The 26,467-nt window shown below is 35.2% G+C and overlaps 1 protein-coding gene across 1 annotated transcript in view; it reads left to right on the top strand.

Annotated features, from left to right (window-relative positions):
- Positions 1-26,467, top strand: part of RALGAPA2 (Ral GTPase activating protein catalytic subunit alpha 2) — a 417,261-nt gene that overhangs the window by 358,130 nt on the left and 32,664 nt on the right. The window contains exon 39 of the mRNA XM_020989297.2: positions 17,321-17,442. Coding sequence (XP_020844956.1) covers positions 17,321-17,442 — 122 coding nt within the window. The remainder of the gene's footprint in view (positions 1-17,320; positions 17,443-26,467) is intronic.

The following is a 26,467-nucleotide window of genomic DNA, read 5'->3' on the forward strand; positions in this document are numbered from 1 at the left end:
CTAAAATTGTTCTATAAAGCAATGATCATCAAAACTAGGTGTTAATAATTTAAAAAATTAAGAACTAGGTCAATGGAACTAGCTAGATAAGGAAGAAATAAGAACAATCTAACTCAACTAAGTGGATGAAAAACCCAAGATCATCAATGACTTGGGAAAGAATTCTATTTATCAAAAACTGCTGGCAAAATTTGGAAAACATTTTAACAGAAATTTTTTTAAACCAATGGTCTTACAACTTGTACATCACAATAAGCTCAGAATAGTTATGGCCATTTTAGAGGTAATACTGTAAAAAAAAATTTTAAATATTGATTCCTCCAAAGTTATAGCTAGAGAGAGAATTCTCAAGCAAAGGATAGAGATGATTACAAAAGACAAAATACATAATTTTGATCATATGAAATTGATAAGTTTTTGCTGAAACAATATCACCACATTTGGAATAAGAGATGCCTTCAATTGTGAAGGGAAGTTATGACATCAGATATCTCTGAAAAGGGTCTGAAATTCAAGATATAGAGGGAATTAAAATAAATACATAACAACAAAAGCTATTCCCCCATGGATACATACAAACAGATCTCAAAATAATATTTGTAACTTGTTTACAATCATGTAAAAGGTTGTTTCAGATCTCTAATTAATAAGAAAAATGCAATCAAAACAAGTCTGAGGTTTCATTTTACATCTTCAAATTAGCAAGGATGACTCCAAAAAATAGAAGTGGTAAATGTTGGAGGGGCAAAAAGATATGCACACTGTTACATTATTTGTAGGACTAGTTTTTCAGAAAAGCCACCCAGAATTTTGCCCCCTGTCTGAAAGTAACTGGTACTCCTTTACCCAGAAATCCCATTTCTAGCTATATGTCCTAAGGAGGTCAAAGACAAAAAGGCAGATACCATATACACTAAAATATTTATAGTAGTGCTTTTTGTGGTAGCAGAGTACATAGTGGAAAGAAAGTGGGTGCCTATCATTTGAAGAATAGCTATACAAATCATAGTACATGAATGGGATGGAATATTACTATGCCATAAGAAATATGAAAAATTTAAAGCGAAACTGATATATATTTGATATACATACTGATAAATATATACACAAACTGGTGCATAGTGAAGTGAACAGATACAGGAAAATAACATATACAATGCTTATAATAGTAGAAACGGAAAGTACAAAAAAATTAAGCAGTGTAATTAATCGTAACCAATCTTGACCTAGGATAGAGATAAGAAAATATACTCTGTTCCTTTTAGAGGTAGGAGGATGCCAGGTGTAGAACATTACATATACTATTAAACTTATTCAATATGTTATTTAGTTTGCTGAACTGGTTAGTTTTTAACTTTCTGTTTTGAGCTTTGTTATAAGGGATAGCTTGCTAGTTATGGAATGGGGGAGGGATGTATTTGGAAATGGAGGTATAATTTGTAGAGATACATGTGTCTTTACATAAAGCCTTACCCCCCTTCTCAAACCTTGATACTATAGATTGCTTAGGTATATACAAAATGTATATGTATATACACAGCTAGGTGGTACAGTGGATAAGAATACTGGGCCTAGAGTCAGGAAGACTCCTCTTTGTAAATTAAAATCTTGCCTCAGACACTTTCTAGCTGGGTGACCCTGAACAAGTCACTTAACCCTGTTTGCCTGCATGTCCTCATCGGTAAAATGAGCTGGAGAAGTATCTTTGCCAAGAAAACCCCAAGTTGAGTCATGGAGAGTCAGGCACGACTGAAACAATTGAACAACAACAACAAAACGTACACATATGTAGCCCCCAAAATGTTAGTACTGCTTTAAGCTACTAAAGCTTTAATAGCTTAAAACTACACTAAGAATCTTGGACACTTTTGCAGCGTGATTTAAAGAGAAGAACATCAGCAGTTGGAGGCAACTGGCAAATGAGGAAAGACTTCATGTAGAAGGTTCCCCTGAACTGAATCTTGAAGGGGACAAAAGGTGTTCTGAGAGGCAGAGGTGAGGAGACAATGCATTCCAGGCATGGAGGTAGCTAGTGCAAAAGCAGAAGGGTGAAAGACGGAATACCATGTAGTAGGCCACTTTAACTGAACCATCAGGTGCATAAGGGGAATAGTATATAGTAAGGCTGAAAAGGTCGATTAGGACTGGTTTTGAAGGGCTTTAAGTGCCCAAGACAGGAGTCTGTATTTAATCCCAAAAGTAAAAGGGAGCTACTGAAATTTATTGAAGGGGGAGTGACATGTCTAGACCTACACATTAAAAGAATCGTTTTGGTAACTCCTGGTGGATATATTAAAGAGGAGAGAAATGTGAGAGAGCAAAGTAGGAAGCTATTGCATTAGTCTAGACTAGAAGTGACAAGCATCTGATCTAAGGTAGTGGCTTTGTGGGTGTTGAGAATGGGATAGATATAAGAGAAATTGTCAAGGCAGAAGCGACAGGATTTGACAGTTAATTGGCAAGGTAAAGTACATGGTACATGACAGGAGATAACACCAAAGTCGCAAATCTTGGGGCCTGGAAGGATCGCGGTACCTTCAGCAAAAACAGGGAAATTTAGTAGAGGGGCGGTTTTGAGGAAAAGATCAAGAGCTCTGTTGTGGATATGTTGAGTTTGAAATGCCTACGAAAAGTCTGATTCAAAATGTCTTGTGAGCGATGTGAGCCTGGAACAAGAGGGAGATTAGGGCTGAATCCCAAGGGTCAGATCCCCTGTGGGAGCAGTGGAGATCACCAAGTGAGAAAATGCCGAGAAAGGGGGCTTAAGATAGAGCCTTTGGGTACACCCAAAATAGGAGGTATGGGCTGGATGATGATTTAGCAGAGGAGACTGAGGTAAGGTCACAAAATCCTAGGGCGGAAAGGAAGGTGGTCTGAGACGGCAAGAAGGGCGAGGACAAAGAATGGCCTATTAGATTTGGCAATTAAGAAGTCACTGGCAATTTTTTTAGCAGTGTCAGTTGATTAATGAAGGGAGAAGCCAAATTGCGAGGAGGTGAGATTTAAGAGAAAAGCTGAAGTATAGTGTAGGTGACTTTTCCAAGGAGTGAGAGAAAATTAAGAGAATTTATAGGAAGGACATTACCCAGAAGAGTATGTCTAGTTATGTTTTTTCTTAATGGGAGAGGCTTGGGTATATTTGTGGCCAGCAAGAAAAGAACCAGGACACCAGGTACAATTGAAGATGAGAGAGAGGGAATGATGATGGGGACAATCTGCCAGAGAAGTCAGAAGGGTATGAGATAAAGAACACATATAAAGAGGCTTGATGTGGAAAAGAGCAGTGTCATCATTAGAGACTGGAGTAAAGGAATAAGGAATGGGGATTATGTCATGGGATTTTTGTATAATAAGAGGGGCTTAAGAGGAGACTCCTGGTTAAGTTCCTCTTTTTTTTCCTTTGGTGAAGTATAAGGTCACCTCTTGTGTAGTGAGAGTAAAGGAAAGGGGAAGACTGGCAGGGTAGGGTAGAGGACAGTGTGGCATGCATAAGGAGAGAAGAGGAGATTTGGGGGAATAAGGTAGATAATCAGTTGAGGGGTCATAAAGGACTACTATGCTACAATTAGATTACATAAAAGTATGGTAGATCCAGCCAGCTGTGTGACTTCCTCTGGTTCCTTTCAGTGATATGTGAACAGCACTAGAGAATGTGGGTTGGTGGGAGTAATCCAGGATAGGTTTTGGTGAGGCATAAAGAACAGAAAAATAAGACAAGGGAACAAACAGGTGAAGAGCAAAGGATAATATAGAGTTGATCTGATTACCTAAAGAACTGAAATTGAAAAGGATTGAGAGTGAAGTTAGTGCAAGGGTGAAGGCCTGGGAAAGTACTGATATAAGGAGGGATTGAAGAGAACAGTGAGATGGGAAAATGCAGTTAGAAGAAGTAAGGATATAGGAAGATATGGAAAGTTAGGTTATGATCATGGAAGTGAAATCCTTGTGGGTTATGGCAGGATCAAGGGTGTTTAACCTCTCTTTGTGTGTGTGACTGAGGTGTAGTGGACTAGTCATAGGAGATGAGTAGATTGAAGACTTTGTTCCTCTTATGAGGTTCTTAACCTGTAGTCCATATACCTCCAAAGGGCTCCATGACCAAAAAAATTTAAAAAATTAAGAACACCTGCTATAGGAATATGTCCATTTGATATCATGGGAGTACCAAGCCACTGTCACTGCAGAAATGAACAGACACAGGAGTGAGGGCCGTGATCAATTAATTCATCATCTTGTGGCTAGCCCACTAGTGACAAATTTAAATACCTTGAACTTCAGAAAGCAAACACATTCTGTCTTGACTTCTTAACGCATCTGCAGCTTGGTAGAACCTTCAAGTTTGTTCCTTGCTGGTATGGCCTTCAAGAATCCAAAGTTGCTTTTATTTCATGTGAAATATCAAAAAATGGCTTAGGTGGATTTTGCAGTTTTATGCTTTTATCAGATTTAGTTTTTTAATGTTTTCAATACATAGGATCAAAATTTTATGGATTTGATTTTATCTACCAAATGCATCTTCTTTTAGATTGCTTTACATCAAGTAATATTTTAATTTCAAATCAGCTATTTTAGTACTAGATGATAAAGAAAATTTGGGTACATCTACTCAGGGTAGGACATCCATTCTATTAGAATTCCCCCAAATTTCCAGGCAAGTTCAGATAATAACGGTAAGGGTTTTTTTTTTGTTGTTGTTATTGCTGTTGTTAAGGAATATAAAACATAAATGCTAAATCTGTGAGGGCATGTTGAGTTTTGACTCCAAATTAGTGGTCAGAGTACTTTGAAGGTGTGACATAATATATCGTTTTGGTGATTAGTACAGTAACCTGAACATGTAGGTCAAGGTCATATATCATACTTCATATAGAGGTTGTTGGCTTGGTTTCTAAGTTGCTTTGCATTTGGTAAACCCCTAAATTTTCTTGGAGGTTCTGTCCTGTCATATGTTAATTTGGTTTTATGATTAATATCAACCTGGAAAACCCGTAGCTGCTTTTAAACCAGAGATGAGGAAATGAAGCATTGTTATTTGTAATTATTTCCTGTTTTCATCCATATTTTGTGTGTATTATTTTAAGATGCATGGAGGACAGAGGAATGTAAATTCAAGTGAAACCCTAAAAAACTTTTTGACAAGGAAATATTTTACATGAATGTTCTTAGAAAGAGCTAAAAGAAATATTCTGCACCCTAAAGACCACAGGGGCTTTCCATTTGACTTAATGCTGAAACCTCCTGGGTGTATTATCTCCCTGTCTTAGAATGTGAGCCTCTTGAGAGTGAGAACTGTCTTCATTTAAATTAGTATTCATAACACTTAACACAGTGCTTTGGATATTGTAAGCACTTAATAAATGTTTTTCATTTATTCTTGCAGTATATCCAAGGAGAACAGAAATCACTATTATTAGAATACATTTTACCTAGTCCTAATTGATTTCAGTATTCTGCCATTAATATATCAAAAAACAGTGTGATACATTGTAGAGGAATATTTCAGGTTACTAGTAGACATGACATCTTTTATGAAAAAAGGGTTTTCTTTATTATCAAATGTGTCTTATTTGTTCATTTTCTCATGTTGGGAGAGGGTTATTGCACAGAGGACATCTGATAAGCAAACCTGCCCTTTTTGAGGCTCATCTGGCTCTTCTGTGTTTTCACATTGTATACTTAGTTGTTAGAGAGAAAGACCTAAATTCAATTTCTAGTTTTCATGTATGACCCCGGGCTAGTCACTTAATTGTTCAGCACTAGAATAGTTCTTTAAGACTAAGTTGCAGAGCCGATATGGTCCACAGTGGTAGAGGGAATTTTCTCTTAGGAAGTTCCCTGTGCCAATGAAATCACAGGTCCAGAACAAAAAAGGGGAAAGTGTTTGTGTGTATGTATATGTGTGTGTGTGTGTGTTACTTACTCCTTAGTGCAAATTAACTTAGAAATAGTAATATTTTCTTAATAATAAGTTACCTTTATATAAGTAATAACGATAGCTAACATTTGTACAATAGTAATGATAATAATAACTAACATTTCCATAGTACCTACTATGTTCTAGATACTGTGCTAAGCACTTTAAAAATATTATCTCATTTGAGCCTCACAACACTGAGAGATAGGTACTATTATTATCATCCGCATTTTACAGATGAGGAAACTGAAACAAACATAAGTTAAATGATTTGGCCAGAGTCTCATGGCCAGGAAATGCTTGAGGCTGGATTTGAACTCAGGTCTTCCTGACTTCAGCACTCTATCTATTGTACCACCTACCTACCCCAGAAGAGGCTGAAGAGGAATTGATAATGTAACTATGCAGTTATTTCATTTGAAAAGGTATATTTAAAATGAACTATGTTGAATATTATCATTTAGTTAAGTATTAGTAAGCCATGATATGTTTGATTTCTAAAATCTATAGTTCTTTACTTTAAATTCTGTAACTCAAAAGACTGTTCCAAAGAGGAGGGAAAAAAACTTTAAAAAGTGAAGTTTACTAGTTAAGATGTTCCTTATAATTCTGAAATCTAGTTTAATATTCCCAGTCATCTGTGAAAGAGTTGGAACTACATGCATATCAAGTATTAATACAGATTTTATAATTTTTCATGGATTAACTTTGAAAATTCCCTGGTTCATTATCTTTGTAAGTGGAAAAACTATAAATAGACTTGAACCCATATTAACTAGGTTCTTCTGAAAATTAAGTATATACATAAGTATGGCAGAATGGCTATATTTTCTGTTGCCTATAAAAATGTGTCTCTTTTTTATACCAGTTTCTTAAGTGAAATGGCTTGTTGAGCCGTTTTCTACTCGATTTGACAGCTCTTTCTAGAAGCCCGAAATAAACACACTCACTAATTTTCTTGTCATTGATGTTTTTGTTGATGTGAGACTTGAAGAGCTGGGGTCATTGGGATTTTCTCACTTTAAGCATTATGGAAGCTGAAGCTAAACACCAAAAGGAGGGGAAATGGAGATGGAGATGGTGCAACAAAGTATTCTAGTTAAAGAAACACTCCTTACACACACACACACACACACACACACACACACACGCACGCACGCACGCACGCACACACACACACACACACACACACACACAAAAGCCTGGGAAAAATTTGGAAGTTTCTAGCAGAAATTTATGTAAATTCATTATACCTTCAAAGTGTATTTGATTCTAAGCTTTATGTAGCTTTAATTACCTACTAGGTGATTTTATAAAGACAAGAGTTCAAAGCTGCCAGAAGACTCAGCAATTTGATATGTTTGAGAAAATCAGTTTTTTTCATTCTGATTAAGAATACAGTTGTGTCTTTAAAAAAAATCCACAAAAAAAAAATTCTTCATCTTGTTCATATAGATGTTGCCTGGTTTTAATATTAAATCTTTCAACCTCAATAGTGTATCACTTATAGCCTAATCTTGTGTCTCTTAAATTTATTCTGCTTCACTTTTCAAACATTGATTTAATTTGGTGAAATGTTTTAGTTAAATAGCCTGCTTTTCTGTAAAGCCTAGATTTAGAGCTACAATTCACCTCAGTGGCTCTCTAGTCTAACCCTTTCATTTCCTATACCAGGAAGCTGAGGCCTGGAGAGGGTAAATGACTTGTCCAGTATCATACAGGTAAATATATTAAGTGGCAGATCCGGGATTGAAATGCAAATCCTTTGCCTTTGGGTCAGCTGAACCACACTGTATATTTGCTTTTAATAATAATCTAGGATATAATATAGTTCACCACATACCTAGAGTATCCGTGTCAAGTTGTATATGTAGAATTAAAATATAAATAAGCAAATACTTATAAACAAAGAGTTTATAAATATGCATTATAATGATTTGATTATTATCTATCATTTCTTCTCTACTTAATAATATTGAGTTATGACAATCATAATTTAATAACAATAGCTAGCATTTATATAGCACTTTAAGGTTTGCAAAGTGCTTTACGAATAAATCTCATTTGATCCTCACAACAACCCTGGGAGGTAGGTGCTATTGTTATCTCTATTTTACAGATGAAGAAACTAAGGTAGAAAAAATGACTTGCCCCACTTCACACAACCAGGAAGTATCTGAGGCTGCATTCAAAATCAAGGCTTCTAGTCAGCAAGCCTAGCACTCTCCTTCATACTACCTTTTAACATAGGAATGATTTCTTTAGAACAACCCTGTGAGTTAGTTGTAGTGAAAAGTGGTTACTTTTGTATCATTTTATGTTGTGACCTTGCCTATCCCTTCCCCAGTTTCTGAACTCCATGAGGAGTGGAGAAAAGAGCCCATCTAATCTAATCTCTGTGTCCTCCATCTCCTGGCAAGTACTCAGTCACCTGAACAGAAGGATTGAGTGACTGGCTTCACCAAGGACTTTCCAGACCTGCTGCCCAGGGCTCTTAATAATCTTCCACCCTGCCTGTCCATTTGTTCCTTTTCTTTCATTTACATAGTCATTAAATCCAATTCTGTGGGTTCAGATTAAGAGGGGTTATTTTTCTGATAGGTAATCTTTCCTGTTGGTAACTGTAAGGTGTTAGGCTTTGGAAATATAATTAAAAGTTTCTCTGAATATGAAGACAAGCTTTGGCATTTTTATTACATCAGCTGGGGAAGGACAAAAGGAAGAGGGAGTAGATGAAATATAGGGAAAAAGGAGAAATAATTTAATTTATTCTGGTTTCAGTTTGCAGATTCTCCCCTGTGGATTCATCTTTTTCTTCATAGTTACGTTGTAGTTTAAAGAAATTTCAACAAAAAAATAGCAATGAACTGAACATAATGAACAAATGTTGAAATCTTACTCCAAATGCTTAGTCCTTAACAGGGCATGACCATGTGGCTTATGTGTTGCAATTTTAATAGATTATTAAATATGCCCACGGAAATACTACCATTGGCATCTTTTAATGTTTGTAGATTTGGCTAAGGGTAACGTTCTTCCAAGCATGTCTCTATTAAATGTGTCTGTGCCAATATCTGGGGCAGCTAGGTAGTGTATTAGATAGAGGCCTGGGCCTGGAATCAGGAAGATTCATCTTCCTGAGTTCAAGCCTCAGACACTTACTAGCTTACTACCCTGGGCAAGTCACTTAACCTTGTTTGCTTCAGTTTCCTTGTCTGTAAAATGAACTGGAAACAGAAATGGCAAAACAACTCCAGTATTTCTGCCAAGAAAACCCCAAATGGAGTCACGAAGAGTCAGACATGACTGAAATGACTGAACAACAACAATGCCAATATCTTTTTTTATATTTTTATTTGGCATTTTATTTTTTCCCCAGTTACATATAAAAGAACACAATTTTTAACATTTGTTTTTAAAACTTTAAGTTCCAAATTCTCTCCCTTTCTCCCTCCCTTCCCCCTATTGAGAAGGCAAGCAATTCGATATAGGCTATACATGTGTAGTCATGCAAAACACTTCCATAATAGTCATGTTGTGAAAGGCTAACTATATTTCCCTCCATCCTATCCTGCCCCCCATTTACTCTATTCTCTCCTTTGACCCTGTCCCTCCTCAAAAGTGTTTGCTTCTGATTACCCGTTCCCTCACTCTGCCCTCCCTTTTCTCACACCCCTTTCTCTTATCCCCTTCCCCCTTACTTTCTTGTAGGGTAAGATAGATTTCTATACCCAGTTGAGGATGTATGTTATTCCTTCCTTAAGCCAATTCTGATGAGAGTAAAGAACAGTGCCAATATTTGAGTGTCTATTTTATGTCAACAGTGTGACACTGACTTAGGATAGGACTCTAGAGATAACACTGAGAAAGTTTATAGCAGCGAACAAGTGGATTATACCAGCAGTGTCACCTCAGAAAATAGGGAAGGAGCCTGCCAAACCATGGCATGAGAACCAACCAAGCCAACCTAGCATGACTATTTGTAGATTAATCTAGAAGTAAGCAACAGTTATAGATTTGAATAGATTTGCCAGTGTTTCTGTAGCAAACATCATTGAAGCAACCACATTTGAATTCTGTCCCTTTAGTACTTAATGTGCTTTATAGGGAAGTAGAAATGGGACATAAGATGAAGTGGAGGAAACATAAATAAGTCTCACTAAATATATATATAAGAGAATTCTGTACTTGAAGTGACACAACTTGAAAGGCATTACAAGGATCAATTTTAAGATATTGCAGAGGAAGATTCCAAAAGAATGAGAAAAATCACAATGGTATTAACAAAAAAAAAATTAAGTCAACAAGGAGACATCTATGACTACCAAGTCATATCTCTAAATCTATTTATTTCTAAATCTAAAATCTAAAAATTTATCTCTAAAAACTATGTAAGAGAATGGTATATGATCATATCGAAGGTATCCTTGATGAAAACATGATAAGGGAACTGTTACACTTTCACAGTTGGTTTTCTAAAGCAGATCACATCTTTACAGTCAAATAATTGTCTGGCAAGTATACAGAATAAAAGAGATGTATAGCTTCATATTTGCTCAAATTACCTTAGTAATTTGGAAGTAGTACAATATACCTCGTATTCATTTTTCCTAATGCATCTCATCTTCTTATCCCCTAGATATGCCCTTCCTGCCATTTTGTTTATTACTGTTGATAGAAACAAAGTAATGATAGCTGACATTTATATAATACTTTAAGGTTTGTAAAGTACTTTAAAAATATCTCATTTTATCCTTACAACAACCCCGAGAGGTAGGTGTTATTATAATCCCCATTTTACAAATGAAGAAACAGAGAGAGAGAGAGAGAGGAGAGAGAGAGAGAGAGAGAGAAAGAGAGAGAGAGAAAGAGAGAGAGAGAGAGAGAGAGAGAGAGAGAGAGAGAGAGAGAGAGAGAGAGAGAGAGAGAGAGAGAGAGGGAGGAGGGAGGGAGGGAGGAGGGAGGGAGAGAGAGAGAGAGAGAGAGAGAGAGAGAGAGAGAGAGAGAGAGAGAGAGAGAGAGAGAGAGAGAGAGATTGAGATTAAGTGACTTGGCCAAGTTCACACAGCCAGTAAGTGTTTGATTTGCAAAATGTTTTGGATGTTTGGATTGAACTCAAGTCTTCCTGATTCCAGATCCAGTGCTATATCTAGTGTGCCACCTAGCCACCTCAACATCTTTGACCCTTATCTCACCTCCAAATCCAGTCACTCAATAAGTCCTGTTGATTCTACCATCACATCTCACATCCATCCTTTCTGTCCACTCCCACTTTCACCACTTTTATTTCAGGCCCTCATTTCTTCTTACCTGGACTCTAGTGATAACATCCTGATTCGTCTTCCAGTTTTTAGTCTCTCCCCACTTGTATTTCTCCTTCACACAGATACCAAAGTAATCTTCCTAATGCACATGCCTGATAATGTCGCTTCTCTGATTAAAAAAAATAATCCTTAGCTTGGCATTTAAGACCCCTTCTCATTCTGGTTCCCCTGTACAACCAAAATGTATTAAGTATTTACTGTTTGCCAAGCACCATACTGTGCTGGCAATAGCAATAGAAACAGAAAGAAAGATATTACCTGATTTCAAGGAGCTTATATTCTGATGGGTGAAGACAATACATAAAAGGAAGCTGACTAGGGGTGATGGGATGAGGGGGTGGAGCCTTGAGAATAAAGACGTGGCTGGTTTGGGCAATTTACTTAAAATGGAGGTTCTGGGAGGAACCAGCCAATCAAAGGAAGGGACTACAGTGAGGGGGAGTACTTCTAGTGTGAGAAATACAGAAGTCAAGTGAACTTCCAGGGTGAGAATTCTGTGGCAAGGTGGAGAAAATCTAGAGAATCAGGAATGGAACTGGAGAGGAAAGTATAAATGACTAGAGTTGAAAAACAGAACCTGTAATTGAGTTGTTATTTACAGTCTCCACATGTATGGAAGCATTGTGATTGTAGGACAGGTGGATAAAGTACTGGATTTGGAGTCAAGAAGTCCTGCCTCAGACATCACCAACTGTGTGGTCCTGGGCAAGTCACTTCACTTTCCCTCTGTTTCCTCATCTGTTAATGGTTGTTGTAAGGATCAAATAAGATAACATATGTAAAACATTTTGCAAACCTTAAGGCACTATATAAATGTTAGCCATCATCATTGTTATTATTAGAAGCCTAATGGTATAGTGGTATTATACTGTTAGCCTCATCAAACTCAGTTTAAAAAAACAAACAAACCATTAGCCTGAGCCTGTAAGCTAACATTTCAGAAAGGGCTTCTTTTACCATTAGTTAGTTGAATCTCCAGTACATAGCAGCCAATCTGTCATGGCTTCTTCTCTTGCCTCCAGCAAATTAGGACCTGCTTGAATGGAGTTTATATGTCCAAGTCAAATTAATTTTTCAAGTAGTCAGTTTGGTGTAATAGCAAAAATTGGACCCATTACCATAATCTGAGACTCTATGACTACTGTTAGATCCCGGAACATGCTACCAAAGAAATTTTCAGAAATAGCTTCCCCAGAGATCTCAAAGAATGAAAAGAAAATACCATCTCTTTTACTGAGTATAGATGGGAAAAAGCCCTGGACTGGGAATAATTCCTAACTTTTGTGGATCTCAGTTTTCTCATTGGCAAAATGGTATTGGACTAAATAACTCTGAGATCCATTCTGGCTCTAAATCTGTCATCTTATATAATTTCATATGACTTCCAGTCCTTAGATGTTGTAGCATGATAATGTAGGAAGAACATTGACTCTACAGTCAGAGGACCTGTTTCAAATCCTGCCTCTGGTTCTTATTATCTGATTCTGGATAAATGTCCTCAACACCCCTGGGCTTCATTCTCCTCACCTGTCAAATTAGGGAGTTGTACTAGATGGCTGGCCTCTGAATTTCCTTCTAGTTTTACATTCACCGTCCTGTCATCTGCCATTCACTAGATGTGTTACCTTGGGCAAGTCAGTTTTCTTCTCTGTTAGTTTCCTCATTTGTAAAATGAAAAAGTTGTTGTGTGGTAGAGAATTTCTAATTACTTTGCAATCTTTTCTCTGGCTCCTATGATTCATTTCAGTCAGCTGATACTATAATCACTGGCAGAGATATAAACAGTATTGACTGGTACAGTTTATTCAAAAGATAATTTTCTTTTAATAGAAAAGGAAGACTGGGTGTAAGGCCATTTTTCTTTCTGAGAAACTAACATAGCATGCTCATGATTCTAAAACTATCTGGTTGAAAACTTTAAAAAGCATTTAAACTTTTTCTGTCATGTTTCTTTCCTTACCATCACCACCCTCTCCCCCCCCAAAAAAAATAATATTTAGGATCACAGTAGTAGTTTTAAAATAAAGCCAAACTCATTTGTGCATGATTTTCATGACCATTAAATATTAGAATAAGCTTCATATTTTCAGTAGATTTGAAATACTTTTAAATTTAACTTTTTATTTATCACTATTTGTATTTCAGCCACCAACTACACAACTAAGTCTTGAAGAGGAAGTCTTTAATTTTGTACATTCCAGAGTTCAGATTCAAAAGTCATAGATTACCTCTATTATCTTAATTCATATGCTCTTGCTTCTCTGTTGTTTGTGATAAGCAAATTCTATAAAGCAATAGACCTAAAAATCTATAGGGTCCAACAGTTGGGTCTGAAGTAGAAAATATTGGAGGTTAGCAAACAGATTTGAAAAATCAAGCATTTTATATTCTGAATTTCTTAGCAACTCAGAAAGTTCCTTAGCTAAGAAATGGTGTGGCTTTCCCTTGTCTGGTTTCCAGTCATAAGTCACTTTATTTAAGTAAAGGAATTTTAAAGAGAATTAAGGAAAAAATTAACATTAAAATTTAAATAATATAAGCCACTGAAAGGAATAAAAAAGATCAAAGTGAGGATGATTATAATGATAGCTGATATTTTATAGGGTTTTAAGCAAAGTATTTTCTTCATAATAACACAGTGAGGCAGGTAGTGTATTATCTCCATTGTACAGATGAGAAAACAGTGAAACAGGTCTGACCTGTGGTGGGTCAGGCAGTTAGTGGGAGCTGAAATTCAAACCCAAGTCTGCTAACAGCAAGAATCAGTGCTCTTACTATTCAGTGACTGAATTTTGTCTGAATTGATTATGTCAGTGTGGGGGAAAATCTTTTTATAAATATATCATGTTTTTAATGTGAAAATAATTCTAGACAGAATTATGTTTCTATTTTGCTAATGGAGTTTTTTTCATTTGTAAAAGAGTCACAAAAAAGAATGATACATAAACGAGTCAGTTTGCTCTTAAAATAGATTATTGAGTTTGAGACTGTATACATTTATAGCTTCCTTTTTTTAGCCAAATGGTTCAGGTTTCACTTTGACAAGAGTTATTGCCTTAATTCATATTTTTTGTAATATCTTATTGTTTAAGCAGAGAACTTAAACGTATCTTGGTACCTGTTTTACAAATGCCCTTTACTTTAAAAACAAAACAAAACAAAACAAATTATTCCTACATAAATATTCTATGGAATGAGACTCTTCTAAAATGCCTTTTGATGTAATTCTATTAACAGTCCAAATAATATAAGACCTTCATTTTAGGGCCACAAAATGAAATGCCTTTTGGAAAATTATCAGCTTTTTGCTATCTAAACATGTCAGAAGCATGTTTTCTCTTAGCAATTTTATCTGAGATAAGTCCTTAAATGAAAATGACTGACCATCTCCTGGTCCTGGCCCATTCTTTAGTGTATGTTTATCAAAATCATATCACATGTTAATAGGTGCTATTCACATTCTAAAAAAATCTAGAACTTGGATGGAAATATGTGATCAAAGTAATAGGGTGTTATATAACATAGTGCAATTCTACCAGTTTTGAATTTGGGCGAGAATGATAACATGAAAAGCTGCCACAAGCAGGGGTGTTGTTTCTAAGCTTGGCAAAGGCTTTCTTCACAATAACCCTGTAAGGGGAGTAGGCATTCTTTCACCCTCCTTTGTATTCTTACAGAATCTGCCATAGTATGTCCCATTCAATAAATATTCATTGAATAGTTGCATCTAAAACTTTAATTTTTGCATTTTGAATAAGGACCCAAATTTAGCCAGCTATATCTAAGTACAGGGCTTGTGCATATATTGTCCAGCTTGACATACTATTGTCTGGTATGCATTTGTTCTATACTTGTGGCTTTCCCCTCATAAATAAGTTTGGACATAGTTGTTCATTATGATTGTGATTAACATAGCATGGTAGTCTTCTTAATATCTTCTATCCAGTGTTTAGCAAAATGCATATGAATTTATGTTTTGTTAGAAGTTGTCCAGTGCATTGTATGCTTATGTGTTAGATGCAGTAGGGGCTTTCATTAAACAGCAGGATATTATTAGGCATAGCATGACAAGTCTTTATAGTTATCTGCCTTGTTTAAACTGGACCCACAAGCAGACCGTGGACTAAAAGGGTGAGCAATGAATTGAGAGTTGATGGCAGGCCCATAGAGGTCCTAAGGCTCAGGTGGTTGTCAGCCATAAGTTTAGCTGAGCTCTTTCAGTAATTTGTCACGCCTTGGTCTGCTCCTGCTGCGCCAGCACGTGCCAGCTTAGTGTCAGAGTGCCTGTTCGCCAGACGGCCACTCAGGCCTAACATCCTGCTGTTAACAGGACCAGCGGCTTGCTGTGGCAGTATGGAATACAGAGCCTTGGCAACAGCCAAGTACTGTGCAGAATAAGCATGTTCATAATGAGATGTGAATGGCATCAGTCAGTCCCTTTAGAATAGGGCCTAAGCGTGTGCCTCCTCTCTTAGGAAGTTTGGCAGCCTATTCATTAACAAGAGTCATCAGGAGTTCAGCCTGCGAGAGCGAAACAGCCCCACTTTCCGAATACTTGGACTGTCAGGACTGTTGTGGGGTATAGTTTTGACAAACCCATGATGCATCATGAGTTGCTAGTTTTGCAGTCCTCAAAATTAATTTTCTTTCCGTGAAGTTTCATAAAGGTAGCTTATAGAGAAATTCTAGTATGCTCGTATATCTCTGGATAGTGTGAAAATCTTTCTCCAAATAGCTGAGTAAAAGCAGACATCTGTGTTTAGAAATATCAGTACATATACTTTATCCTTCCCAAAGAAATTTTAAAGTATCTACCCCTGTTTTAAATGTGAGGTGTTTTATTTAGGCCATATTTTCTATTAACATCTAGAAATAAGATTTTATTTTTCTAAGTAGATACTTCAAAAATATGAATCATTAATTCCATTTTTCTCCTTACTAACATGAAAATTATAATTTAGTAGTTATCAAACCTTTTTTTCTTCCTATAGTATTAGAATATTTTTCAAAATAACTAAAGCATAAGAAGTTTTGTGGGTAGTTTGGGGTTATTTCAGCCACTGCTTTCTTACTGCTAATGAGGAAAGAGGAATGAGATGTCATACTGACTTCAAGTGTTAATTCATAAAGTCGTATGTGAGGTTCTTCCATCCATTGTAGAATTGTTTCAGACGTTATCCTGTTATTGGAAGTGCATGATTCACCTTCTGAGAAAACAGAAGCTGCACACAAAAGGAAAAGATTTGCTTTCTACCCTGTGAAAAGCTGCCACAAGCAGGGGTCCTATTAAGACAGCTGGAAAGTTGCTTCAGCTTGTTACGCTTGTAAGTTTTATTGGTGACTGGTTTTTGATTACACATTTGAATGCTGTGTGTTCCCAGTTGCAGTTTTAATTAAAAGGCAATAGTCTTTTTTTTTAATTGCTTTGTAGCCTGCATTTCCTAGGTTGAACTACACATAAGGTATTATTTTCTAGTACTTATAGTTTATGTTAGCTATCACTTCTGGAGCAGTTTATATATATAAAATCTTGCCTTGATCTAGAACTTTCTCAGTTATGTCTATTTTCTTAATTATAAGAAAGATCCATTATCCAGAGTGCTTGAAGTATATGAAAAGACTGAAGATTATCAGGAAATTACTGTCTATTGAAAGAAATAAAAATTCTACTGCATATAAACGCTATACCAGTACTCCTAAATTTATAATATTTTGCTTATTTAAAAATGTGTTATTTGCAGTACTTTTTTTTCATTTATATGAATTTTAACAATAAGTGTGGTTTTTATTCGTTTTATTAATGAGGTTGGTGATGAAACAACCATCAAAATGCTGTAGAAACTTAACACAAAATCAAAATGTTATTGCAACTCATAACAACATTTAGGTCTTCGTGACAGTCATTTCAACCCCACAGCTCTATAGAATTTGGAAGAGATCTTTCCCACATTAAAAAGATATGTTTGCGCATTTGTGTTTCACAGATGATTTTAAATAATGAACTGTTAACATTCTTCTGCATTTGGTAGTAAGTAGCATATTTGTTCTGTCGATGCACTTGTTCCTTAACTGATGGCTGTAGTTATGAAGAACGAGCTCTGTATCTTGAAGCAATAATCCAGAATCACAGAGAAGTAATGACATTTGAGGATTTCGCAGCTCAAGTCTTTTCTCCCTCTCCTAGTTACTCCCTCAGTGGAACGGGTGAGTGTCTACATTATTCTTCTCTTTAACACTAAGAAGCATTTGAGCAGCAGATGTACACCTGTTTTTTACAGATAAATGCGTGCAAATTTAAGAAGGGCATTCTCTCTCTGAATAAACTAATGAATATCAAAAGGAATGATGACATTCATTTTAATTTGTTTTGCATCAGAGCTGTTCACTCAGTTCCTTTCTTCAGCTATCCTGTTAACCTCCGAATCTAGCAAGGTTAATGAACTTTTTCTCAGTAATGTGCTCCAGTTCATTCAGGAGTGTGGGTTTCTTGCTGAGCTGGGAATATGTTGTTCAAAAGCTATGCCTGAATCAGTGCTTACTTATCGAAAAATAGTTCCTCACAGTAGAAGCCGTTGCTACTAATGCTAAATGGGGATTATACTGCTGAGATACCAGGGTCAGGGATTAATGCAGAAGAAATCTAAGGATAGTGTTCCTTTGACCAATCATAACAGCAGTGCAGTGTGCTAACATTTTCTCTGGAGTGGTTTCTATGCATATGACCAAATTACAGGCTCTAGTAGCACCTGGTATGGAACCTTGTTTGAAAACTCTCTTAGAACCATTTCTTCTATCAAGCTGGTTGACATTTGGAGAAATTTCTGTGACTCTATGCCTTATTTGACATGATAGTTTTTTTAGATTTCCAAAGCTGAAAAGAAAACTGTACTGCTACTTGTTATTGGTGTTATTACTAAGAGCTTTTGTTTTAAAGGGCTGTATTTAATTGGGTTAGTAATTTCTGTACATCAGTACAGGAAAAAAATCACTCATCAGAGAGATTTAGTGTGTATTGAAATTCTCAGTAAGGAGCCCCCTTTAATTTGGACTGCTTTACACACAACTGTTAGAGTGCTTAATAGATTTCTAACATGTATAAATTGTTTCAAAACACTGGCTTTATTTCTCTTACTCTGACTTGTTAACAAATATCTTACATCCACAGTGAAGAAAGAAATTAAATTCAGTGAAATAAATCACTTACAAATAAAATCAACCATGCATCATTGTTTAACATTACTGGCTTCAATCCTTGTGCTTTCAGAGCTTTGTTAGGAGATAAGAGGTATATATGCATGCGCTCGTATTGGTAGCCAGTAGCAGCAGGCAGAAGGCTTTGGAGATAAGCAAGCTGGCAAAAGTAAAGGGGAGCCAGTGCTATTTACATAATCGTGCCTCTGCTTCCTGGAGAGGCGTCAAGAAACACAGGGATGGCCTCTATTGATCTTTGTTGAACTGGAATACTAAACAACATTAGAAAAGCTTATAACTTAAAGCTTTGATTAATGTTTCCTACATTAAAAAAGTAGAACAGCTGTGAATTGAATTCTTTTATACATTCTGCCAGCAGACGAAGATGGAAAAAAATTAGTTTCAAGGGAAATGAAGGTTTCATACTGTTTAGCTGGACACTTTAAGTCATTTATATATTTAGGAAAAAGAAAATTAAAGATATGCAGCAAAGTCAACAAATATTTTTCAAGTTCTATTTAACATCCTTTTCATCTTCTCATCAATCATTGGCACTTTATTATTCAGCACAGTTCTATCTAGTAATTTTGTGTTTTCCCTTATTCTAGTTGAATTAGCAGCAGCCTAAACTGTTTACAATCTAATTTTAAAACATGAATTTGGAAATGTAACTAAAAACTGAATGTTTACATTCCTTAATAAATTACTGTTGCTTTTTTTTTAATACTCTTAACTGAAATGTTTAAATGATTAAGAAATAGATAATATTTTACGTATACTTTTATTATATTTAATTCTTTCAAAAGTTGTTATATGTTCAAAAAGTTACATGAGGAGTCAGAAGATGAAAAAAGGAAACTACTGACACAAAACATATCTAATAAATTATTCGAGTTTTACATTAATATCACTTTATGGAGGTTTCAAAGTAGTATTTTCAGCCACCTACTAGTTTATGAAAATATCTTGATGAGATGAATACCTCAGCAGAACATAAAGTTTTTTCTTAGAAAGCTTTGTAAATAGAAATAAGAAGATAAATCCATGATATCAAAACAAAATGCTTGTCTTTGCCACCTTTTAAAAATGACACCATCCAAATTGCATTTCCTAGTTTGTTTATTCTTTTTGAGGATTCTATGTTTTGTAATAAATTAAATTCCATTTTGTGATAAATGTAAGCATTACCAATACACAAAAATTATGATGTAAGTGTTCCTATACCTTTTTATATCATCTTTATTATAGATTCAGTTCTATCCATTGTACTGATGTTCTTACTCTTGTCATTGCTTAAAAAATTTTTTACATTACCTGTTCTGAAGTGTAATTGTAATATAACATGAGTGGGAAAGTATAGCATACTATAGAGGCAGATTCTTAAATCCATAATCTAAAATCATCTGCATGCCACATATATTGTTTTTATTCCCTTCATGTCTACTTTTAAAATTCTTCTCCTTGCAATATGCTAAAATAAAGTTTGCCAATGAAAAGAATTTCTTCCTATTAGTAATATTTTGCCTTATATTAGAATAAATGAAATAACCCAAATGAATCGACCATTACAATAAAAAATATATTTAATTCTCTTGTAAGCAGCAAGCCAACTGGAAAAATTGATCCTAAAGAGTCTAAGCTTACACAGTGAACTTAGAACTTCTTTACCTCTGTCTCTTCCCACCAATATCTTCAAAGCAGAAACTTATGGTCTACGTATATGTGCATATGTACAGTTCTAGACATGGATGGGTCTCCTGCAATTTTCTTTGCTTTAGAACAACAGGGAATTTTGTCATGAATGTAACATTATACTTAATTCTAGGCATTATCATCCACACTATATACCTGCAAGCAAATATCACCTAATCACTTTATGCCCCATGTCTTGAGAGGATGTCTTCCGATCCTTTAACTCTCAGCAACAATCAGAGTGCAGAAACGGGTGTTGTCTGTGCCCGTAGCTGACGTTCTTCATAAGATGTATCCACCTCAAGCTCCTCATACATTCCATCACTCATCTAACCATGGCAAACTTTTGTTGAAGAGCCAAATGGCAGTAATAATGTCTACCTCATCAAATACATTTGGACTTTGAAAAAATACTATAGAACACTTCATTGTTCAACTGATACATTATGTCCTCTACTTTTTAAAAGCAAATTTGGAAGTCAAGAAGAAAAAGCTTTATTTTTCAAATTAGAAAATTTCATCTTAACCTACTCTAATATATTTTACTTTTGTTGAACTGAATTCTTAGCATTTTATATCCATCACCAAAAAGCAAAATGAGCCCATGTCCTTCCAAACAGATGTACTAAAGAATTGTCATTTTTATTCATGTGTATATTCTGTAATACACATGTGAGCTCTATTTAGTTAAGTATGTTTCCTTTTTTTATCTTATATTTTACACCCTTTACTTGAGAAAAAGTATTACTTTTCAGAGAATGAAGTATCTGTCTTTTGTCTTAAAAATGTATTTGCTTCTCTGTAAAGTGACATTTTAGAAAAGATTAACTTAAAGCAAATTCTAACTTTGCATTTTCAAGCATTGTATTAAGAAAGATGAAGGAACAGATAGTACTTTAAAGGGTTAATTGGAATGGGCACACTTGACTGCTGAAGGGACTGATCTAATCACTGCCATATCCAAGTGCATCTGTTCACCATGAGGTCATTCTTCTGCATGCTAATGATTTGGAAAATAAAGCGTAATGCTTGACATTATCAGAAAGGATATAAATAGTGTAAATCTTTACTTTAGGAAACCTACTGGTTTGTTTTTGTTTTTTTTTTAAGGAAAGTAAAAGACAAAAATTAACAATCTCAATTTAGAATTTGGGGGAGAGTCCTCTAAATATTGTTTGAACTGAAAGTGAGTTCTTAAGACAAATCCAATTGTATCTGTTAATAAATGAATTTTAAAGGATTACTACAGTAGTATCCAATAGTATGCTGGTTATACAATTAAAAGTATATCTAATTTCTGATTTTTAGAACGTTGCAAGGACCTTAACTAAAAGTTTATAGAGATGATTTTTTTTCCAACCAAAATTTCTAGGGGTGATTGAATTGAACTAATTCTTTTAGGTTCTTTTTGAACTCCACTTTACTAAAGATTCCAGCAACAGCAACAATAAAAAAAATTTTTGTTTTAATCATTTCTAATGTAAGGTTTCTGAATAAAGCCAGCAGAGGGAGCACAAATCTGTTTATTTGTTGACCCTATATAAACGTGTCATCTAGTTTAAGGAGAATGAGACCTATTTTCCTGGTGACAAATTGATAAATTTAAAGGAATGAGAAAGCAGTTTTCACTACTCCCAGTCAGATTATACTAGTTTTACTATAGGTCAGATTTTGAGCTAAAAGAAGATTAATCTTAATCATTCTGTTGTTAATATTTTTGTTAAAATTTAAAAGAATATAATATGTAGTAGTAATAAGCACAGACTTTTCTTCTCAGCTTCTAGAGTATGAATAATTGCTACTTGATTGTCTCTAATTACATCTTAGGAACACTCTTGGAATTCACATCATAGGTAAAATTTATTGTACTCAATGTACAAAAACATTCACTAATAAGTGTCTCTGGATACAGTGTCTCTAGACTTGCCAATGAAGGAAAAATGAAATAGATTACATCTTTATTCTGCTATATAAATTCTTCACATATTGTACTTGGAACTCATTGACACTTAGCCATATGGATCTTCTAAGAAACCTACACAATGAAAAGACTTTAATTTCCCATAATATTTCAGTAATGTTTTTCTACATGCAAATTTCTGTCTTGTCTTGAGTATATTAGCTACTTTTAGCTAGGTTGTAAGCTAGATTATTCCCAGGAGAACACAATGTCCCTCCAAAAGATCTCTTAAATTGAAAAGATAGTTGTTACAAACCTATTCCATCATTCTCCTTCCTGTTAATACTTCCAATTAGTTTTAATTGATCTTAGTTTTTGTGGATTCTGTATGATGTGGACATGTCTTTTCATTTTGATGAGACCTCTAAGTTTATTTTTTCCAGGTGGTCAGAAAAGAATTGAGTAGAATTTTAGAGTTGGCAAGACTAGACATCTAGCGCATTTCTCTTATTTTTTGCAAATGAGTAAACTAAGGCCTAGAAGACTGAAATGACTTACCTTTGATCTTTTAGGTTCTTTTTGAGCTGTTTGAAAGTCTTTGAGCTAGTTGAGCTAATTCAAAGCAGAACAAAAACTAGAAGCAACTCTATCCTTGTCCTTGCTTTTTCCACTATACCAAAATGCCTCCATAAAATAAAAAAACAAAGTCAGCTTCACAGGATTTTAGGATATGAAGAGACCTTGATGTCTAGCCTAAACCATATCGTGGGAGAATCCTAACTACATTGAATGTGGCAAGTGGTCCAGCCTTTACTTAAATACCTCTAGTGAGGGAAAATCCACTATCTTCTGAGGTAGCTCATTCCATTTTTTAATAACTCTTAATCTTAGAAAGTTCCCCCTTCCATTCTTAACTTATGATTCTACCATCTGGGGCAAAACAGAACAAATCCCTTTTGGATATGATGGCCTTCCAAGTACTTGAAAACAATAGTCATACCCACCCCCATCAGTGCTTTCTTCTTCCCAGTTCCTTCACCCAAATAGCATGGACTTGAGACCATTCACCATGTTTGTTGCCCTCCTTGTTTTTCAGTGTCTTTACCAAAATGTGATGCCCAAAGCAAAAACAATATTCTAGATACAGTCCGAGGATAGAGTACAACAGGACTGTTAACATTTATATACATCTCTTAAATGAAGCCCAAGTTGCATTAGCTTTTTTGGCTATGATATCATATTGTTGACTCATACTGAGCCTGTGGTTCCCTAAAACCCCTATATCATTTTTTAGATGAATGGTTGTCTAGCCATGTCTCCTCTGTCTTATACTTGGGCAGTTGATTTCTTAAACCCAAGTATAAGACTTTGCATTTATCCCTACCAAATTTCGTCTTACCAGATTCAACCTAGTTTTCCAGTCTATCAAGGTATTTTTTGATTCACTCAGTGAACTAGCATTTGTTAGGTATGTGCTATATTACAAGTGCTCTATGAGGCATTAGGGATACTAAGGCAAAAAGGAAACTGTCCCTGTCCTAAAAGAGCTTCTGCTGCACTTCTGACTCTGTTATCAAGCATGATGACAATCCTGTCTGCCCTGGTTTTGTATCATTAGCAAATTCTATAAGAAAGCCATCCGTCCTTTTTATCCAGATCATTGCTAAAGATGTTAAACAGCACAAGCCCAAGCATAGATCCTCAGACCTCTCCAGTGGAGACCCCTTCCAAGAAGACAATGGAACTATTAATGAATACTCTTTGAGTCTGGCCATTCAACCAGTTCTGAATCTATCTTTTCCTTCCATATCTCTCCATCCTTTCCACAATGAAAACATGAGATACTTATCAAATGCTTTGCTGAAATCTAGGCAAACTATATCTACAACATTCTCCTACTTTAACAGTTTAATAACCCTCTCAGAAAAAGAAATAGCATTATATAATATCACATCGGACATAAAAAGTCATCATCCTTTATTTACACTTGGCTTACTCATAGTGGTCATACACACAAAAAAATGCTTTTTAATGATTACTTTCTAAAATAATCATTCAATTTGTATATATTTTTCTCTTAGGAAGTTCAGCATGGAATGAGTCTGAACAAAACACATATAACATAGAGCATCTCTGAAGTTATGCATATCTAGAGAAAAAATATTTTTAAAAGTCATTATGTTCATTTTTCTCATTAAATGAATAATAATGCCAGTGCTTTCCATGTTTCAGTTTTTAAGCATTCATTAAATAAAAGGTAAATTGAAAAAAGAAGATGTTTTGGAAAGTTTGGAGAGTAGTTTTTAAGCTTATATAGCATAAATTTTATGAACATTTAAGGTTTTATAACTTTCTGTTACAGTAAAACATTACACTTATCACATAATTATAAAGTGGTGTAGACATTGTCATAGTGACTACTAACTTAGTTTAATGGTTTTCACCTTAATTTAAAATCAGAGGAAAAAATACAAAAGTTTGTGTCTGTTCATTAGTATTTTTGTATCATAAGAACCACAAGAAAAATTCTCAGAGTCAGCATGGCATCCTGGATCAAATGTTGGCCTTCACAACAGGAAGACTTGGTTTCAAGTCCTACCTCTGATGCTGACTAACTGGATGATCATAGGCAAGTCATCTGGCATCTAAGCTAGAACTGGATGGCCTCTCAGGACTGTTCTCACTCTAAGTCTGTGAGCCTAGGAAGAATATGAATTCATCCCCAGATCTCCCCAGATTCCTCACATGTTAGATCTTTAACTGTAGACTATATTAAACAAATTTAAGTTTTTCCATGTTCTTTTTGACCGTATTTAAGTTAGTTACTTTACACTGGTTAAATATTGATAAAAAACGGTCCAAGCAATTTTATAAAGATGAAAGACAGATACGGACTAAGAAACACCTGTACTTTAGAAAATCTTTGAGATCTAATTTACCTATCACAGGTTTTTCCTTAGATTCTCCTGCCATTTCGTTAAATTACGAAACACATCTATTTTTTGTCAAGAGGCTATTGCAGTTTTTCAGGGAGGATGATCAGCAGCAGCGGAGTAGACGTTGGGGTGGCAGTGAGAGTGTAGGAGATACCCCAGAAGTGTTGGGAAGGTAAAATTGAAAGCACATATGGTAAGCGTGGTATAAGAAAAAAGGAAGGAAAAAGTGGAGGGTTGGGAGGGTATGAGAGGTGAGGGAGTAGGAAAAGTCAAAAATAATGCCAAGATTTCCCACAAGGGAGAAGCATTTTAGGGTAAAAATGATCAACTGCTATTTAGAACATGTTGCATTTGAGGCACTGGTGTTTACGTTTGGTTAGTTGACAAAGCTAGCTCAGAGCTGGAGATATAGATTTAATAATCATCTGAATTTCTAGAAACTATAATTTGTACAAGATTTAGTACTTGATAATACACTCTTTTGTATAGAGCAAGTCTTGTCTCAAGATTTTTATTAGTAATAATGACATTGACATAGCATTTTTAATGTTTATAAAATACTTTACATTATACCATTTTTGCATATGACAACCCTGTTATTTGTTAACATCATCCCACTTTTTTGGATGAGGAAACTGAGTTGCAGAACAGTTTAGGTGGTTTGCCTGTGGTTATATAGGGAGTAAATGTCAGAGGTAGAATTGCAACCTACAAGTTTCCTATTTTCAATATTCTGTCTAAAGAACCATCTGTCCTTTAGAATACAAGATTTCTATTTCTCTGATTGTCCTAGGACATTTTGATACTTAATGACAGCTTCTTCTTCATCTCACGTCTTACTAGGGTAATATTCAATTTAAGTCATTATTTATGGATAGTACACAAATTATATGTTATCAGAGGACTTTGACATGTTCTACCAACCATCCTGCTTCATATATATAAAAAAAAAACAGCTGCATAAAGGTGAAGTGATTTATTCTAGTTCTGTAGCATATTTGTAAAAAGAGAACTATGTGGTTGTACAGTGGATAGAGCATTGGGTCTGAAATCAGGAAGTCCTAAATTCAAATGCAGCCTCACATATGCTTCCCAGCTGTGTGATCCTGGTCAAAAAACTTAACCTCTGTCTGCCTCACTTTTCTCATCTGTAAAATGGGGATACTACTAGCACCTACCTCACAGGGTTTTTGTGGGTCAAATAAGATAATATTTGTAAGGTGAGGCTTAAGTGAGCCTTACACATTATAGTCATTTAATAAATGCTTGCTCCCTTCCCTTCCTCCCATCTCAGAATGTATACATTTTTGATTGAGGCTTTCCAGACCCTCCACCCAGTTTCAGCAACCTCACTTCTTAGAATTCCTCAACAAATTTCCTTTAGGCCCTACCATTTTTGCAATTGCTTATTTGTTCTTCCCTTTAGTTTTTTGTGTTCTATGTTAATTTGCACTAATTTATAACTTTGAATTTTTTTTTTAGTTTTTTGTATATTGTCCATTCCCAGTAA

Source organism: Phascolarctos cinereus, unplaced genomic scaffold (assembly GCF_003287225.1).
Source record: "Phascolarctos cinereus isolate Bilbo 61053 unplaced genomic scaffold, phaCin_HiC Scaffold_2;HRSCAF=192, whole genome shotgun sequence".
NCBI lineage: Eukaryota > Metazoa > Chordata > Mammalia > Diprotodontia > Phascolarctidae > Phascolarctos > Phascolarctos cinereus.